The 20,715-nt window shown below is 34.7% G+C and overlaps 1 protein-coding gene across 1 annotated transcript in view; it reads right to left on the bottom strand.

Moving 5' to 3' along the window:
* Positions 1 to 20,715, bottom strand: part of LOC149083847 (uncharacterized) — a 52,169-nt gene that overhangs the window by 7,156 nt on the left and 24,298 nt on the right. The window contains exons 5-11 of the mRNA XM_089234239.1: positions 13,705 to 13,746; positions 12,735 to 12,764; positions 11,517 to 11,627; positions 8,751 to 8,907; positions 6,747 to 7,091; positions 4,383 to 4,567; positions 181 to 280 (exon numbers count right to left, since the gene is read on the bottom strand). Of these exons, the coding sequence (XP_089090365.1) occupies positions 181 to 280; positions 4,383 to 4,567; positions 6,747 to 7,091; positions 8,751 to 8,907; positions 11,517 to 11,627; positions 12,735 to 12,764; positions 13,705 to 13,746 (970 nt within the window). The remainder of the gene's footprint in view (positions 1 to 180; positions 281 to 4,382; positions 4,568 to 6,746; positions 7,092 to 8,750; positions 8,908 to 11,516; positions 11,628 to 12,734; positions 12,765 to 13,704; positions 13,747 to 20,715) is intronic.

Raw genomic sequence — 20,715 nt, 5'->3', positions numbered from 1 at the left:
CTGGCCATTCTGAATGTCCCGTAAAATATGGAACACCATCATGCTGAAAGTTTGTGGTCCGTCGATTTGTTTCAGACATTTTACTGGTCCCTGGATTCAGAAAGGTTGAGAAACACTGGCCTGGCCTAACACAACAGAAATCAGTAAATGTTAATAGTAAGTCAAAGCTAACATGCTCACCGTTAGAGGATTTGCTCATTTTCAGTGATGGTTTTGGCGGAGTCAATTTCAACCCAGGAGTAGAAGGATATCTAGGAGTGTCAGGTAGAGGAGCCGGATGCTAAAACAGAAAACAAATTAATTAATAACCAGACAACGGCATATTTGCAAAATGACATTTTTAAACATGTATTCATATCCAGTTTCCAAAATTTTATTTGTAAAATCTCAAAGCTACAAAAAATGTGCAATGAATCCTCCACTGAAAATATTTCTACAATTTGATCGGTGACTTAGGGGAAGGAAATAATACATTGCAAAATGAAGAAAAACACCTCTAATCCAAACTTTGGTGCTTTTGAGTGATTCTTACAAGTCCATGTAAAACCTGTAACAGAAGTGTGTGCTGCTCATGAATTAAATTAATAAAATTATAGCAGAGTTAAGCATTGGAGCTTAAGAACACATAAGTGTGTTACATACAGTACACAGCAAAAAAGTTTAGACTCTCGTGAAATTCGCTCTCTTAAATTAAAAAAAAAACTAAAGGTTACTCTCGCTAATCCGGCACATGTCAGACCATGGTGCTCTGAATTATTAAAATTGTCGGTTCAGTGGAAGTTAACTGAAAAGTTTATTTAAATTATATAAACTTCTGCACATGAACACGCAGAGAGTGACATGTCTTTCTCTTCTATACTCGAAACAAACCCCACCTAAAAACTGGACTGGCCAGATTAGTGCGCGGCTGGATTATCAGGTCTACTGTGTTGAAAAATAAGGATTATCAGATAATTCTGTTTCTGAAAATATTTCTCAAACATTTGAATATAAAAATGATGCTTTAATTCATAACAAAAATAAGTTTTTTCTAAAAGAATTAAATTCGTGTTTGCAAAAGTTTAGACAGAATAAAGAATTTTCACTAATGATTGTCAAAATATGCAAATTCACTCCGAATGATATCACCACTATTCAGTATTCATGTTCCCCAAGCAGAAGCATCAGTTATTTGAGATGTCGTAAGCCTAATATGCAGAAGTTGAAATTAGAACGGAAGACTTTTTCGGAAATTGCAGCATCTTACAATGTTCCAAAATGTCTATCTACTGAATGTTATTAGCAGGTGACATATATAGTGTCAAAAACCAATCAGGAAGGCAAAGTGTAACAGATAAAAGAATTGACAGAAGCATTTCAAGACTGGAATCTACGCAAAGGATGGTTGGGCAGTAAGTTAGAAGCTAGTCTGGATTTTTAATGTCAATGGATAGGATTCGCAGGCATATACAAGAAACAGGTATGATAGTATTTCAAAAAATTATGAAGAAACCAACTTTTGGAAATAAGCACAAAACCCAAAGATTACTGTTAACTCGACAGTGTGCCATATGGACCAAATGGTATTCAATTATTTTGGCTATCAGAAAAAGTGAGTCCTGCATAGGGTCAAACAGGTGAGGGTAATATTTGCACAAGGAACCACAAAATAATTTTAGTCGCAGACAAGGTGGTGGTTCACTGATGGTTTGGGTTGCATTCTGCTGCAATGGGCAGATATCAATGGTCTCTCTTAAAGGTCGCCAAAATGCTCAGCATTACATATATGCACCAGAGGATAATGAATTACTATTTCGTGAACTTTCTAGCCGGTTACCAGCAGGAGTTTCAGCAAGATAATGCATCCGTACACACACCACGTCATAGTAACAGTGATAGCCATACACACAGCAGATTGTATAAAAGCCTGGTTTAATGCAAAAATATTGAGATTCTTCAATGGCCAGCACATAGCCCCTATCTCACCTGTATTGTGAATTTTTAGGGCACTGGTTGAGAAGTTTACAGAAATAATGAACAACATTCTTCTGTAAAAGATGTTAGAGCTTCCATTGAGAGTTGTTTGTAAAATTTTGAGCCGTAGGTAATGCAAGACTCGATTTCTTCGATGGAAAACTTCATTAACCCTAGAATGTCAACTAAAATAAAAACTGCATATTACCTACATTACTGACCACGTTTCTGAGACGTGGAGCTAGTATTCTAGGGTTAATAACCCTATTAGTTCGACCAGATTACAAACAATTTTTATTTGGCTGAAAACTTGACTTTGTCTAAACTTTTGTGTTGATTGTCCATATGCTATTTTTGTTCATTTTGTCATTATATTGTTTGTAAAAAGTGTACAGTTTAATTTTATCATTTTTGAAATAAAAGTAAATGTTCACCCCCAATAAGTGGTAATTAATTTGTGATGATGCAAATTAGTATTTCTGGGATACTGAATAATTTCAACTAGTGCCTAAACTTTTGCTGTGCACTGCATATTGAATAGTAGAAACAGAGTATAAAGAGCCTCATCTCATTCCATTTTCAAATAATACCGAGTTAAATTTACAGGAAGATTTTATACAACTTAACCCTTTAGGCAGCATAACAGGAAAATCACTAAACTCCCTATAAAATATCATATCTTGTTTCATGAAGTAGGCTTTCTTTCAATTTTGAACAGGTGCAAAGTTGGGAGGGGGATAGGAAAATGTATGCTATTGAGAAATCACCTTTACAAAACTGGACTTGCCCACTACTGAAATAGAAGACTTTTAAGAAGGCAAAATATCTTACCAATGCGAGGGATAATTCTGAGATTTTAAGGCAACTTAAATAGAGGTCAATAGAAATCACAGGGTAATAATGTACTTCTGAAAGTTTTCATATGTACAAAGGAAAACTATAAACTTCCCTTTGTCAACCTGGATTACAGTGGGAATTATTAACTACAATATTAATTCTTTTGTTGCTTCAAAGCAATTATTCCAAGTATTTAAGAAAAACATGCTTCAACTTCATTTGCATAGTTATTGAAGCAATAATAAGCTATCAAACATAGATATCGGCTTTAATTTAATGCACACTGCTCGCATTACCTGGACTCATTATGTATGCATTAACAGTACATATCACAGAATGTATTATGTACCGTGTGCATATTACACAGGGGTGGGAAGTGACTAAGTCCATTTCGGAGCAGCTTTGGAGCAGCAAAATTCAGGATTTGGAGCAGCAAATTCAGGATTTGGAGCAGCAAAATATAGGATTCGGAGCAGATATTTATAAATTGGAGCAGTGAAATTAACAACAATATTTTCGTTACCCTCAACCCTTTTCAAAATAAAACTGCACTGTCTTTTGTTATCAAACATCTTTTCATCCGCTTGATTTTTGTTTTTGGTGTTTTAGGCTTTTGACACCTTGTTTGAAAGAGCGGCTGTCATAAAAATTTTTGCACCAGTCTATTTAAGATGATTTTTGTTTACTGAGGGCACTATTTGCTGCCTTGAACAGCAGCACTTCAAATGAGCTAAAAAAATTTTAAGTTTTTAATTTTTTTATACGTGGAAAGAAATTGTTGCAAAATGGGAAAGAATTTCGGAAGAATCAACTCGATGTTCGGCGATTCAGCACTCATTATCTGGCGAGACTGGCGATCTGATACTCGATATTTGGCGAGATTGATGATTTACCGCTCGTTATTCGGCACATTGGCGATTTACCGCTCGTTATTCGGCACATTGGCGATTTAACGCTCGTTATTCGGCAAAGTTTCTAAACTAACATTCGTAATTCAGCGAACATGTGCTTTTTACTCCCGGAATGAAAATTTTTTTCACGAAATATCGGGATTTAACACAATGACAATCGGCTACAGTAATTTCTGCTGCTTCCAGTGACGACTTTTTTTTTAAACGGAAACACTCGAAGTTGCACTTTAAAGCTGAAAGGCATTGCAAACCATCTTCAGTTCCACGATCACGGACAATATCAGGGTTTCGCGATGGAAAGCCCGATCAGGGGCCGATAGTTTAAGGCGATAGTTTAAGTATAGTGGAATAAGACACGCTCTTCTCGTAAAGAAACGTTTTGTGGCTAGCAGGAACAAAAATTTTTTGGTGTCCTTTCCGAAATTCCGGGCATACTGAAGAAAAATTCGCTATTTGGCGCAGAAAAATGTGAAAATACGCTATTGGAGCAGGATGGCGCAAGATATTAGTTGCGGCGCAATTGGCGCAGAGTTCCCACCCCTGATTACAGAGCTTACTATATTACAGGTTGCGAGTATTCCAATTACATCAGTTGCTATATATAACCCAGAAAACAGAACAGTTTCAGTCTCTGAGAAAATCCTAAAAAGAAGGTACAATATATAATTAAATGAAAAATACCTTATTGAAACAGGGTGTCAATGTAACTTGACTTCCCGATCTTGCTACAGCTGTACTGATAGTAACTGGATTTGTGCTTGGGCTAGATGCAACAACATTTGTTGGAGTTGCTGTCGGGAGAGTTGTCAAAGCAGGTTTAGTCATCACAGTGCTAGATGAAGCTGCTACAGAATTCATGACACTCACTGTAAAAAATTATTAAAATAAATAAATTACCTGTAGAAAGCACAAACACCATCCTAAAGGATAAACAAAACAAACTGGTGTAACCGATTGGCCACACTGAAACCTTCTCACATACATTCTCTGAATGGCTTTATTGTCTCCTTTACTCAAAAAAGGAACAGACTCCTGTTGCCCCCTTTTTTGTTTGTTTCTAAAGGGCTGAAGGTCGATTCCTGGGAATGAAAATCTTCGGATTGTGGTTTCAGGGGATGAGAGAAATAAGAAAAAAATTTGGATAGTTCAAAAAATATTCTTTATATCTAGGTTTTTCATTTGTTACATGTCTTGTGAAGATTATTCTGAGGTAATTCTAACAAAGGATGTACACAGAAAAACCATATTTTACTAACTATTCTGACAGAGAAAAAAATGCAAATTTGTACATTATACAGTAATACCTCAGCTAACGAAAATGATTCATTCCGGAATCCAACTCGTAAGTTGAAACATGATTTCTCATAGGTTTTTTATGCAAATTGAAATCGTTTAATTTATTCCAGGTACTGCTCAAAAGTTAAAGATAAGTTTCATAAAACATTTTAAAAACTGTATAAAAGACAGAAACTGATCAATGGCTGATACTGACTGAAGTCACAATATTGGATACATCAGAATTTAAAAGAAGATGAGATACTGAGATTTTTTTTTTTTACACTATGCACAAAACCCAGTCGGGCTCTTAGGTGGCCCCATTCATTTATAATTTGATCAGCTTATTTCTGTGTCTCATACATGCAGATGGAAAGGATAAGCTCCTAGAATGTCCAGACCATTTATTTTGATTTCACAAATCTAACCATGTGTAATGAAAATATTCAAGTCTAGGCATTCTTTTTTAAATGCATTTTTTCTTAGTTTAATCTTTTATTTTATAGGAAAGGGTTCAAAACGTTATGAAAGAGAAGTTAGTGGAGATGCACCTAGAACAATATTTTTTTTCCTTATGGTCCACTTTAGACCATATTTTTTTTCTTCACCTTTTCCAGGGCCCCCTTGAAAAGGAGTGGTCATCAAGAAGTGATACCCTTTTTATTACTGAATTGATTTTTTTGAACAAATTGATACTGAAGAAAAATTTCATGAGTAAGCTTGACACCTGATTCAGTGAGGGTTTTCGTGGGTTTTCGGGGGGGGGGTCTATGCAGTGTCGTCTTACCTCCATGAGTAATAAGATGTTCTGGAGCCCCTTAATTTAGCTGGAAACAACACTACATACTTACTTATGCAAATCATGGCACTAAATCTCATCATGTAAGACTAACTATTGACAACAGGACTATGCCTGGATGGGTCCATGTTTTAAGTTGGCCCTGGTTCTATGCATGGGCCATTTCAGCAGCATCAGGGCCCCCACCTCCCTGGGAATACCTGTTTACAAATTTACATACTTATTCTAGAAAAAAATAGTATCAAATGTCATTATAATGGGCCGTCCTATGCACCCAAGGTGTCCTGAGCTGTGTCTGAGTGGACGCATGTATTAAGACGGTCCTGGTTCTATGCGCAATATGACTGCTTCATTCTGAAACTAGTCATATTTTTCCCACCATATTTCACTTGAAGCTTAATTTCTCTAATGTATGAACTTTTTCACAGTGATTTGTGGCCCCCTTAGCAGTCTGTCATGGCTCCCCTTCAACTTGATTTTCATACGTGGTGCCCCCCCCCCCCCCCCACCCAGAATATCTCAGGACCACAAGAGGTTGAAAAACACAGATCTAGAAAATGATTCCAGAGCAGAAACATAATCGGGCTTGAAGAACAGTAATTCTGATGATGATTTGTGTGAAACTTCAGCTCGCAATGCAGCTGTGTTGCATTAACACGTGCATCATCATCAGAAAAAAATCTTTGTCAGCTGAGGTATCACTGTAATTACAATTTTTTGTGATTGTGAACGATCATTATAACAGACGTTTACCGTATTGAGGAATAGAAGGGGTCTGTCACATTGGTTGTGAGAAAAAAATTTAAATCTTAATAACTATTATTTCTGAATTTTTTAAATATCTATTTTTATTCTCAAAACTAGATAAAAAATATTGTACTGAACTTCTACATGCATGAAAATAAAATAAGCTAGATAAAAAAAAAGATTAGTTAAATCGTTAAAACTTTCTACAACTATTTGATGCATACCTGGAGCAAGAATGAACGTTTGGAGATTCTGACCGGCTGTAACAGGTGGTCTGCCAGACAAGGCAGTTACCGAACGAACGGGTTGCAGACTGCTATTCGGACCTCTTCCAGTCAACTGAGGTATGACTGGCAGAGTTCCTGCTTGCGTTTGTGGTACAAAATATGTGAATCTGGCCCCTTGAGGCAGTATAGGTGCTTGCTGTCTGATCATCCGGATAGTATCTAAGCCTCCTCGAACACTCTGTCCAGATGGAACCAGCTGTACCATAGGTGGTACTGACGTTACGACAGGAACAACATTTGACTGTGGCTGTGTAGTAGTAGTTGTTTTCGGTGGTGACTGAGCTGAAATGTAGCATTACAATAAGAAATTTAACAGCCAAAAAAAAAATGTGTACATCACATACTTGCCAACTACAACAGAATGTATTTTCTGTGGATTTATACCATAAAAAATATGGAATTAAAGTGAATTTCAAAAAACTACAGAAGTCTGTTTTTCAAAAGTATTTGTTTTGGGGATTGGAGATGTATCTGAATTCTATCACCCTATCGAGTACGAAATGACACCATGCAAAGACTTTATCTTGAAAGAATGAATATCGAGCTGAATTTGAAATGAAGTGAAGCAACCTTATTGTTGATAATCGTTGTAAAGGTTTGCTTTTTTTTGCTGTCCACACATCCACCAGTTGAATCCCCAGGTACGCCCTTATACAGAAAATGTTTTAACTGCTGAATTGAAAAAGAAAAGAAAGGAGAAGTTTAAAAATTTATCAAGTTTCATCATAACATTTTTCATTTCTACAAAGAAAGAGGAATATTGATGATGAGACAGCAGTGATAGTGTCCTGTTCCAAAAAAATCAAAGAACTTCCATTGAGTTTGTGAGCAATATTCACATCAAACAGGCCCAAATTTAAACAAAAGGCTACTTTAAATGTTCGTCACAGCTACATAAATGCCGGACATAAATAAGATGAAAAAACTTATATGAATATTTAAAATAGTCATGAGGGGAAAAATAAGAGAGGTCCCCTCCCTCTACTGTCTGCGAACATTCACACTAGGCTTGGTCCCAAGGTTGACATGCACGTGTCATGTTTTAGAAACAACATTTAATGCAGTAAGACTGAATATTTTTTTTATTTATTAGCCTCCAAATTGGTATCTACTAATGACAATACTATATCACAAACAATTTTGAAGCTTCTGAAAATGTTTGACAAGTCTTTTGAAAGTTATTTTCATTAAATCATCAATGAATTATGAGATTTTTCTGGTTGTTATGCCAATATGAATCTTAGGAAAAAAAGTTAGCTGTCTCCTTGTATCGATCCTGAGTCCTCGTGCATATCGGGCAAGTGGTATTTTGATTTCTGGAAGAGACGGTTAGCGCTTCTTCCTAAGGTTTGTACTGGGAAAACTGGAAAAAACTTTCCCAATACATTATGCATTGAGAAAATATCATATCTCTATATTCCATCAATGAGCAAATTTTCCGGAGAATGTGTGTAAACTTCATTCTAGAAAGATGAATTTGATTCAAAATGTTGATTATGTCTGCACATATATAAATGTGGAGAAAGCCGTCATTAAAGCCTGATTAAAAAATGCTTACTTTTTCATCCTCTTGGCTCATTTTAATTTAATTTTCATGATATTGAAGGACCAGACACACCCAGCTTCCCATCTCAGAGACAATTTTCGTGACAAAAAAAAAAAAATGCACCCATCATACATGGGAAAAATTATAAGTGATTAAATGATGATATTTCTGTATGATTTTTTTATTTTTCCATATTTATCAGATTTACCAAATTCACTTTTGGTAAAAGTACCACACCAGTAAAAGTGGTAAATGCAATGATATTTATCAATCTGACCGAGACGATTGGCAATTGCACATAATTACTGATTAATCACATTTACATTGGCATATAAAGAATAATGATGGACAAAAAACTTATATTTAGAAAGAAAAATATTTCTCCATGATCTTACTTTTTACAGCAACTACACCAGAACGATGAGACAAATCATCATCTGTCAAGTCTACCAACTGTGCCGCTGAACTTGAAGAGACTGTCGTAGCAGGTGTTGTTGGTATCATTGTCACTTTGACAAGCTGGGTACCAGAATTGGTCTGTATAGTCTTAATCTGAAGGAACACGAAATGAAAAAATACATACATTTCACGAATTTTGAAATGAAACTTTCAAATTGTAAAAAAATTAATTTATTGCTTTGTTGAAGATGCCAAGATAACCCCCTTGTTATATACTGGGGTCCTCCCACTCATACACGCATCTTAAGGATTATATCAGACAACTACACACAAATAACATAAATACCAACAACAGTTGAACCCTGATTTAACGAAATTAAACCCTGATTTTAATTTGATTTTACTCGCTAAACCGAGAAAATTTTGAAATTAGGGTCCAATTGATCAGGAACATAAACACACGCCACGCACCAACTCATTATCATGGCGACATGAATTAGATTTAAAGACCTTTTCGAAAGGACTAGGCAATGGCATCAATAATTCAATATTCCACAGCCATTATTTTGTACTCCAAGGGGCATGGATATGATTCTATTTTATATGGAAGAAAGGTAAATGAAGCTACTGGAAAGGTCACTGAGACACAATGATGACATAGACAGTTGTTCCAATTACAGAACTCATAATAAGAAGTAACATCAACTGTTATTCTGTCTGGGAAGGTAAGCGAGATGTAATGACGACATAGCCCTTGTTCCAATTATAGAACTCACAATTGCAGCAGTTAAAAATAGCACAGCAGCGACATATGTCGGTTTTAGTAAGAACTGACTAGAGGAATGTGCAATGAAAGCTATACGAAACGTTATTGAGTTAAAAAAACTGCAGCTGCTGTGGTCGAGTGGTCATAGTGACGAACTCTCATCGTGAGGGCCCAGGTTCAGAACCCACCATGGTGGTTGGTTGAAGTTTGTTTTCTATGGTTCCCAATTTCGAGGTGCAAATACAAGTCAATCTACCCATTAAAAAGTCTCGCCACAGAGAGCAACAGGCCTACAACAGTAAAATCTTCAATCATTACACTTCATTCAGTTCAAAAAATAGCAGGCAGATGGCAACACTATAACAAGCATTACACAGAAACAAGCTTCACATTAGATTCACAACACGGACACATACATTTCAACATGTACCAATTCGTTAGAAGTTCAGCAGAGGACTATGGACGAGGTGCATGTATGGTTTAGTAGTAGTAGTTAAAAAACTGTTTTCGCAAAAGTGTAACATAGAACATTATTCAGTTGAACACTTCAAACGAGCTTAACATTTTGTTTGTCTGTACTTATTTCATATTAAGCCGCAGTTCTGTATGTCAATATTTCATTGAGTGTTTAAACACATTAATCAAATCGCACAGCATGTGAAAGATAAAACTATATTTAATTATAGAACTCCCCTGTTCAAAAATGTTTAACCCGTATTTCAGCAACAATATAGACTAGGGCATGGTTTCCCAAACTTTCCGTTCCATTGCCCCTTTTTCAGAAATTTACTCACAACTGAACCCATAGGGTCCTATGCTAAATCCGTAACTTCTATTGCCCCCTGGACCATTCCATCGTGCTCAGGAGGTGATATTGCCCACTTTGGGAAACACTGGACTAGGGGGAATATAGAGTACTGCACATTTTGTAACTTTATACTTTTTAAATCACCAAAAAATGTAACCAAGGAAATATGACCAAACATAACAAATGAATGTCAAGCTATTATAGGCTTAATTTAAAACAACTATTACAGAAACTAATCATTACATGGAATGAACCAAAACAACTTGCTGATATACTTATATATTGGCAAGGGACATTCTATATTATATATACAGGGTGCGGTAACAGGTATGGCATTTTACTGGCGAACATTGATCCCAGAGACATACCTCCAATTAGAAAAGTATCCAAATAACGTGTAGTACTCAGATGTCATTCATGTTCAAAGGGGTTGTACAGTTATTTCAAAAAATTAATTTTTAATACAGTCCCTGTGTACCCAAAAAACCCAATTAGAAAGTTGTTGCCCTGTCTCCCCTGATGCCAGATAAAAAAAATTTCATCTTTTCAAATGCAACACCCACTGAGATATTAAAATTTGAAAAACAAAGAAAATTTTGGGGAGAGAGAAAAAAAAGCATTAAATGTTGATTAAACGATTTTTCTGCATTTAGAGCTATTTTTCCCCAACTTTCCTCCGTTTTTAGAATTCAAATATAGCAGTGAATATTGCACTTAGAAACGTGAACATTTTTTTGTAGGCATCAGGAGAAACAGGGCAACATCTTTCTAATTGGGTTTTAGGGCACACGGGGGACCGTATAAAAAGTTATTTTTTTATTTTAATAACAATACAACCCCTTGCAACATGAATGGCATATCTGAGTACTACACATTTGGATACTTTTCTAATTGGAGGTATGTCTATAGGTTCAACTCTTCGTCAATAAAATGTCATATGCCCTGTTACCTATGCACCCTGTATATAGTATTTATTGTAAAAAGTCATTGTTTAAATATGAAAAATTGAAAACAAAATTGATGAGAAAAACTGGAATTTGTAAGCATTATATAAAAAGTGGTTGCATTATATGAAGATTGAAAAATTCAAAAATGAAATGAATCGCAAAACGAATGCAAAATAACAAAATAATGTACATTTTCTCTCTCTCTATATATATATATATATGTATGAAATGTAAAACTTACAGAAGCATTTACAGTTTTTGATGTTTGCACAGGTACTAAGGACTGTTTCGATGGCATAGTTGCCGGTGGTGGTGGCACTTTGTTCTGTGGTGGCGGCGCTGGTTGAATTACCTACAGAAAAGAAAATGTTGTTTCAGTTGAATATAACACCATTCCTTCCTAAAAATTTATTCTCATCTTCCTTAATATAAATAAAAATATATCAAATCAATGTAAGCAGAAACTCTCTTCATGGGGCTATTCAAAATGCAAAGTGGGTGCTTATAATTAAACTGACTCAACTCAGACTTATGCAGTGTCCGTTCTGGTCTAGTTTATTTCATTGAAACCTAGTGTATGCATTATATGAACCATGGGGATGGGGAGAAAACAGCAATATATAATTAATACAGCAATACCCAGAAGTCACACTATAGGTGGGACCAATGACAACTGCGCAAGTCAGGGTACAGTTTCCCACAGAAATACATATAAATATTAGTTAATTAGCACCATTAACCTCTTCCATTTTTTTTGGAAGAGAGAGAACACCTATTTTTTATATTAAAAATGTTTTGCCGCCTAATGATTTTTTCTGGCCTAGATTTTTTTTCAATGTGTTCAGCCCTGCCTTACCCGCCACTGAAATTTCAGATCAAAAGCCTCACTACTTCATGTTGCTTTTTTACTTTTAGTTAATGTAAATATGTTAGGGCCACACATACACTCAAAGCAGATGTTTTGGCATGCACAAATTTGTTAGAAATTTTCCACAGCAGCAGTTCTCAATTGGTGCTGTGGCAACTCGAGGAAAATAAAATGAATCAGTTAATTTGATAGATGAGTAAATAAGAGAGGCCTACAAGGTTCTGTCATAAAAATTATGTACAAAAAAGGGCTCATCGAGTCAAACAGGGCTCCGCCATAGAAATTATATACTGAAAAGGGCTCTGCGAGTCAAAAAAGGTTGAGAACCGCTTCTCCACAGAAATTTTTTTCAACTTTATTTATTTTCAATGGTGCATGTAAGGTAGTAGCAATTTGGCTGCTGTCTAGCTGGTTCACATGGATCTGGATAAAAGTTGTTTTTTATCTGATTTTGTTGTGTCAGGCAGTTTTATATACTTGAATCACACATACTCAGAGTATTCAACAAGCTTACAAAGCATACACTGAAAGTGAAGTAGTCTCACAAAAATGAGTTAAATACATGAAAAATACATAAGCAAAAGTGATTACCTGAGGTGATTGAACTTTAGCATTTGTAGGCTATAAAGAGAAAAATAAATAAAACTCCATTAACAATGTAATTGTCAGGGAAAAGGGGGAACGTCATAGTAATACAATTACAATTTTATGATATACATAAGAAATTTTATAAGAACATTATTTTAAAACATTATCCTTCGTCTTTGATTTAACCCTTTTGAATACATGATATGGTTGGACATATTGTATGTATGTATGTGAAATGATTTTTTTCCCTATTAATATTCCCTTTATTTTGAAAATTTCAGAAAGGATATAAAAATCTCAAAATAGTCCCATCAGATGATCTTTTTGTTTTTGTTTTTTAGATCAAATTGTCAAAATAATTTTTCAATGCTCCATTGTCATCAAAAGAATAAAAAAAAATATATACAAAATAAAAAAAATATATACAAAATAAAACAAAATAAATGATCATTTTATTTTGTTTACTCTTCCATATATGCACAAATCAAGAATGTAAGAAGATCCCAAAATCTGAAATCAAGACTAATTGAACTAAACATGAACCATATTTTTAGATGTTCAGTAATATAGCTGACCAGCTGTAATTCCTGGCACCACCCATGTTTCCCAATATATGGAGAAAATTAAAGTAGTAACAAGCCATCGTAAAAGCATATACAGGTCTGAAACACATTGCTAGTGAACCACAGTAACCGAAGTAAACATTCTAAAAGTCATTGTTGAGGCCGGGAAACGACTGTTGCTCGACAGTTTTTCGGCTATTTGCCCAGCTCTGACAAACTTTTAAAGTAGCTTGTCGTTCAATTCTGTTTTGTACATATACAAAATTTCCACATCGATCAGCCCAAAATTGTATATTTGTAGAGAACATAACACACACAGACAGAAAATAAATTTCATATATATAGATTGAATTTTAGAAATTATAAATCACACAACAAAGCCTTTTTTTTTAAATTAGCATTTGTATTACCTGTACAATACGAACATTTACGCCAACAGTTCTTTTCTCTACCTACAAGAAAAAAATGATTGAAATTTGTATATTTAATTGAAACATTTTTTCTTAAAATATATACATATATATATACGAAATAAAAGATGTTTATTAAACCCTCAAATTGTTGCTTATATTGACAAACTATAAGGAACCTGCTAAATATTTTGTTGATATCAAAAAACAAATTTCTTACACACTTAATGGAGAGGTGAATTTCTGACTATTCGCGCAGTTCAAGAGTTTATCTGTTTACACTATTTCAAAATGATTTGAATGTACAAAACTTTGCTTTGATGATACTCTCTAGTTCCTGTAGTGATATTTAATCACATCTTCTACAGAATTGCCTTCTCAATTTTTTTGTTAATCTACATTAACTAATATTTCATTGCATGAATAAATCTCTAAACAGCGATTTTTTTTTACGAGATCTAAAAGTTAAAAGAAAGTTACTGTATTTTAATGTGTATAAGAAATTCCTTTTTGTCAAAAGATTGTGTTCAAAAAATAGTAGGGGTTTTATGCACGGATAGTATTAGATATATATTTTTAACTTTTTGTCAAAATTTCACACCCAAAAAATAAGGGAAGGTTCCTTACACACGTTAAAATACTGCAATTTTTTTTTTCATGAATATGTTGAAATTTATCTGAATTGTTTGTTCCTTTTGCTCACCATGATGTCATGATACAAATATCTGTGGCATTGTTCCACTCATTTATCACAATATAATTTTTTTTAATTATAACTTCAGTTTAGAAGATATACCCATATATATCTTAAAAAGGCTCCTTTTGTAATTGTATCTCCAGTCTAATAATGTATGTATTAAAGGGAAGCATATGAAAACACGACCTGAAGAAAACTGCTCATATTGTGTTCTGGAAACTCTCAAAACATGGACTCAAGTAATCTTTGATTGTCCAACACATATTTTTTATCGTCAGAAATATTTCAGGGGTCTCATTAGAAATAATTTTAATTTTTTTTAGTTATAATGAAAATACCAACTTTAATAATATTTTTTATTTTTCTGTTATAATTATTGCTATTAGAAATGGAATTGACTGATTTTTCTCACAAATGAGTTTTATGTTTCTCACATTTCTTGTGTTGGTGTCACAATGCAAAAGGATGAAGTGTGAGTGAGTGAGTGTGTCCCCCTTAACATGCGAGGGAGAGATATCTTGGCTCCTAGCAAATGGAAAAAAGAAATATTCCAGGTCTCTTTCTCCATTCTTTTGAGACTCTTCAGTGGTAACCCTGCACACCGGAATCCCCCCCCCCCTTTTAACTAAGCATTATATTTTCTCCCGTGCTACAGGTTGATGAATACAAAAAATACAATGATAATCTGCAGACCAAAAAAAATTATTGTTGTAGAGGGATTATCGTTATATCAAGAGTTTTTGCCATCCCTTCTGAATTGCCTTTGTTAGTACCACCATGAAATGAATTTATAAGCATTTATTCGGCAGCAAGAAATACTAATTGATCAGTTGATGAATAAAATTCAGAAGTGTAGGAAGCTATTGAGCATCTGCTGAAAAGGAAACGTTGTACCATGACTTTGTGCTTGAGTAACGAGCGATTGCCTGAGAACGTTAATTCAATCAGTAGCAGAGGAAGAGATTGAGAAATGGCGGAGTAAAGTAGTCATACTGGGGCTACGTATGTTAATGTTCTAAGTATATGTGTGTGTATGTATGTCATATTCATTAGATAATTTCTCTGTCTTACATTTTTTCATCGTTTTGTTTGTTACATATTTTTTTTTAAATTATGATTAGTTTATTATTAATATTTACTATTCATGTTTGAAAATTAACTCAATAATAATCATGTCCACCAGTATGGATCGACAACGATCCCTTGGATGGATTTTCTTCATTTTGGTAAATGTAAGTTTTATGATGTGATGAATAAAATTGAATTGAAGTTCAAATAAAGTTTGTTTTTAAAATTGTTAGAAAAAGCCTGGAATGCATTGATTTTAAGCCTCTGCTATTTCCTTGGAAGCCAACAGTTGATTATTTCAACCTCTGTATGTATGTATATATATATATATAAAGTAGCTACTCTCACAAAACTTTCGTGTACTACATGGAGAGTAGCTTCACGACAACTTTATTAACACTTTTGGAAAAAATAGTGCAAAATAACCCATGTTATTAATCATCCTCAATAGAACAAAAAATGGCGAGGAATTTAAAATATACTGGTGATTTTTAATAAAATATAAAATATATCATTGCAGCAGTTTTACAATCTCCTCATAAAAATATCGTTATAGAGGGATTTATCACAGTAAAAGATATCATTGTATCGAGAGAAGTTTGACATTAGATTATAGGCAATTCCAAGCAAGATTTTAAAAAAATACTGTTGTAGAGAAATTTATTGTTATATCGAGTATTGTTATAGCAAGGTTTCACTGTAGTATTAAATACATAGGAGGAAAGGGTCATTGAGAAGGGGGGCACAAAGAATAGAGTACCATACACCAATTTTGTATAATATATACAGGGGTGGGAAGTGGCAAAGTCCATTTCGGAGCAGCTCCGGAGCAGAAAAATATAGGATTTGGAGCAGCAAAATTAACTTACAAGAATATTTTAGGTAACCCTCACCCCTTTTCAAACTAAAACAACTGCACTGTCTTTTGTTATCAAACATATGTTTATCAACTTGTTTTTAATTTTTGGTGTTTCAGGATTTTGGACACCTTGTTTGAAAGAGAGGCTGTCATAAAACAGTCTGGAAATTTTATTTTGGATCGAAGCATGAAAAATCATTGTTACTAATCAGTTCTACACTTTACTTTTGACCACAGTGTAAGTACATGAATACTTAGTAACCAGGTTAAAGAGAGGTGGAATGCTAAGAATTTGACAATACTTTTATTTATGTGACAAAAGATAAAAAATAAACACCTTAAGACGTTTCTAGTTTTTGGAAATCTTTTGTACACCACTGTGTTACAATATCCTCTAATGTATATACTTAAAAAAGCAAAATGCTATTAATCTGAAATACTCAGAAAAAGAAAAAAAACAATACCAAATTTATCCAATACTTTTATTGACCTTATTTATTTAACCTTCTGCTTTTTTGCACAGCTTCCCATTTGCTCCTTTTTGTTTTTTTCTAAGCGGGACATTATTTCTGCAATTTTTTTATTTGAATCTGATACCTCCACATTCTACATCTACAAAAGATTTCCTTTTCAGTCCATCACTTATGGATTGCTCTGCCTTTTTCAGCAAAGTTTGTGTGGACTGCAACCTTCTATTCAATTCTTTTGCTTCATTCTTCAAGTCTTTCAATCTTTGGTCAGTCTCACCCATCTCTTTTTGTTTCTCTTTGTTTTCTTCAGACTTCATTCTTTCTTCATAGCGTCGCCATGACATTTTCACAGCAGTCAGAAGATTTGCATTCAAGGAAATTTCCCCACACTTCTTAGCCGCAGATTTGATTTTTCTAATGCCATTAATGCTGGCAATACTAAGGCTGCTTCTGGATTGCAAGCTGTTGTTATTCAGACTGAAACCTCACTCACAATCTGCATTTCCATGGGCCAATGTTAACAGCGCTTTGATTAAAATTACCTAATGAATCTTTATGACTGAATATTTCTAACCAATATTCATCAATTCTTTTAGAACTTGATTCATTGGTTTCAGGATCCGATTGGTAGATGACCCATTCATCTACTGTGCTTGATACACTACTGGGGTCTATGACAGTGGGTACAGATGACACCAAATGCCTAATGCATGTTAAGGATGATGCCTCGTACTTGAATAATGGATGCAGGCATTTAAGCCACATCAGAAACTTGTGGCAAAGATTTCAAAAGGTGTTCAGTGCAAGAGATATAAAAAGCTCGAGCTCCTAAAAAGAACTCATGCTTTTCTGGGTTACTCCAGTTCGCCATCTCCTTGAGAGTATCACTCCCAACTTCAGGCTTTTTCAACCAATTTTCTCCTTTACACAGATCAATTTCCTGCAGTTGGCTGCCATTTTTTTCTAGAAAAGTTGTGCTAATCATAAATCTTCCGAGAATTTTTTTCACTAGCGAAGTTAATTCTTTATATAACACATGAATTGAAGGTTCTTCTTTCTGGAACAATAGTAAAAAACCTGTGAACAAATTAGATATATTTTGCAAAAATAATGCCTTTGCATATATCGTCTTATCTGCAAAGGCCTGACAAAGTCTACTCCATCGCTGGGTATCACGAGTATTACATTTTTTAAATTCTTTATTAAAAAATGCCTCCAATACAGGGAATTGTTCCATAATCCTGCAAAGGGATTGGCTTAAGGTCAACCATCTACTATTTACATGCCTCGTAAAGATGTGTTGATCAATATCCATCTCAGATTGCAAATTTTTGAAGTCATCACTTTGTGATGGTGATCTTTTGAAAAAGTAATAAATGTCCATTACTAACAATTCAATATCACTGCCAAATGAATTCAATCCAGCAGCAAAAGCATTGTGAACTTTATGGAGTGAACATTCCCCAATGTCTAGCAAATTAGGATTCACTTTCTTCAACTTGGACTTCAACGACTTCATGACATTTGGCCCATCGCTATAAAAGGCTAGAAGTTTTTCAGATGGAAGCTTTGTTAGGACTTCAACAATACAGTCCAACATATTTTGCGATGTGGCATGTCCAATATGAAATGATTCTAGATGATCAACAACAATTCGCTGACACTTCTCACTAAAGTAGCGGATAAGAATATCAAGCTGCTGAATTCTCTTTTTAGATACAGGTCTCTTATGTATTTGAATAGAATAAAAGGCTTCAGATTTCGATATATCTGTTATCATTTCCTCTTTCAGATAAGGTCCAATTCCATCAGAAATCATGTACGAAACTTTCTTTTTACTGCAAGAGAATTGTTTTGCAATTTTAGAATCGGGGAACATTTTATAGAAAGTCTCACTTGCTACATCACCAAGACTATATGGAAGGTCTTTCTGTGCAACCATGATAGCGAATCTGGTTTCTGCAGCAATTACATCATCTTTGCCTTGATTCGGATTTTTCAAGTTATTCCATGAATTCACAGAGTTGTTGCTGCTGCGTACAAATCTTGAGTTTACCATTATCACCCCTCGCCTTACTACACAGCTCAACATGTCTCTTTCCAAGTGCATGACGTTTTACAGCAGATATGCCATATTGTTTGCAACTTATTTATGGCATTACAAATCCTGCACTGTGCTTCTCCAGGCTTGAATCCAGCCAAACACCAGCTGCGAATACAGTCTCCATTACTGTCAATCTCATCCAGCACAGAAGGATTAAACTCTGTGCTTCTTCCTGCAACATAAATACAACATTTGAGAATATGCTCTTTTAAAAAGAGTTATACATTAACTGAATGAAATGTATCTGAACATATAATCTGCAAGCACATGGCCAGAACCAGGGGGGAAGGCGGAAAGGAACAATTGCTCCCACAGTATATTTTCGAGAGGAAAAAAAGAAGCATAAAATCTAGTGACTTTCACAGCCAAGGGTAGGGTTAACGTTCACCCTCAGCGCCGCAACTAGAAATGGAAATTCACTGTAACGTGGAGTTAGTATCCATTTTTTTCACCCCCCTCTCCCCCCATTATTTTGAATGGAAAAAGTACATGTGGCGCCCCTTCTGGTCTAGCGCCTGGGATACCAGACTCCAGTCTTTCCCTAGTTGCAGCCTTGTTCACTCTCACCACCAGAATATTTTTGACTTGCAATTACTAGGCTGGCCACATTTACTTAATATCATACAAGGAATTGGGATTCAGATGTGGCCATCGTCAATTACCGCCAAAAATGATGCTAAAGGTAAGCGACATTGCAAATATTGCATAAATTACTTTCAAAATTGCTACTGACAAAGAATTCAGCATTACTGCAAATTGCAATGGATTAAAATGAATTCCATGAAACAAAACTTTAACCATGACAAATTTGTGAGATGAATATTCTTATAGTTGTAATTTCCGTAATATAATTTGAATTGCAAAATAATTTCAATAAATAATAAAAATTCTAGTATTCCCTAAAAATACGCGAAAAATCGGAAGCGTCAGAATCGCGTCAAAAATACGGAAATGTCCTGGGAAATACGGCACATATGGTCACCCTGTCAGTTACGGATATTACTATATAGGTTTAATTCGCAAAGTGTGAATGTCTTGCTTAAAACACTACGCTATTAGAAAACCTTAATTTCCCGATAGCTCAGTGATCTAAAAACGTCCCGCGAAACAATGCTGATGTTTTTTTCCCTATCAAATTTATATATTTATTGAGGATTAACGACATTTTTGGCACGCGTGTTATGTTAAAAAAATATCGGAATTTTCTTAGTGCTACGCTCTATCCACTGGCGGAACTGGGGGGGGGGGGTGGCAACTGCCCCAGGTGAAAACTAGAAGGGAACAAAATACCATTGAAGAAATATCAAGTTTCATGGGGGGAAGGGGTGGTGAAATTATGTTTCTCTACAAAAAGAATAGTTGTTACGGCCGCTAATTGTTTTTTCTCTGAAAGGTTAGAAATAAAAATTTCCAAAATTAGTTAAAATTAGTAAAAAAAAATTTTTTGAAGATTTATGGATATACATAGAAGAAAAACCTTGACAGAAATTCCTTTCATTCCGCTTTAAGGTTTCATTATTGATAAATGACATTCGTGTATCAAATGCAACGCTGCGGACTATTTTTTCACAGGCGATAATTGGTTGGGAATAATAAATGGAAAAAAAACAGTTTACAAACAGAAAAAGCAATAGATTTCATTTACTACCCATTTTAACCCGTTAATCGTGACGTCCGCGTTCGTGCTCGAACCGCGCTCCAGTTCGGGCAACAAAAAAATTTCGAATTTGATGATTGTATTTTAAACACTTATTTTGCAAAAAAAAAAAATTTTTCTTTTCTTTGTAGCCCAAATCAAGTCATCTTTTTTTTA

This window comes from Pholcus phalangioides, unplaced genomic scaffold (genome assembly GCF_987345545.1).
Source record: "Pholcus phalangioides strain wild (caught in Gottingen) unplaced genomic scaffold, Ppha-v1.0 ptg000008l_1, whole genome shotgun sequence".
Lineage (NCBI taxonomy): Eukaryota > Metazoa > Arthropoda > Arachnida > Araneae > Pholcidae > Pholcus > Pholcus phalangioides.
Note: the sequence above shows the minus strand (reverse complement) of the source record. Positions and strands in the feature narration are given on the sequence as shown.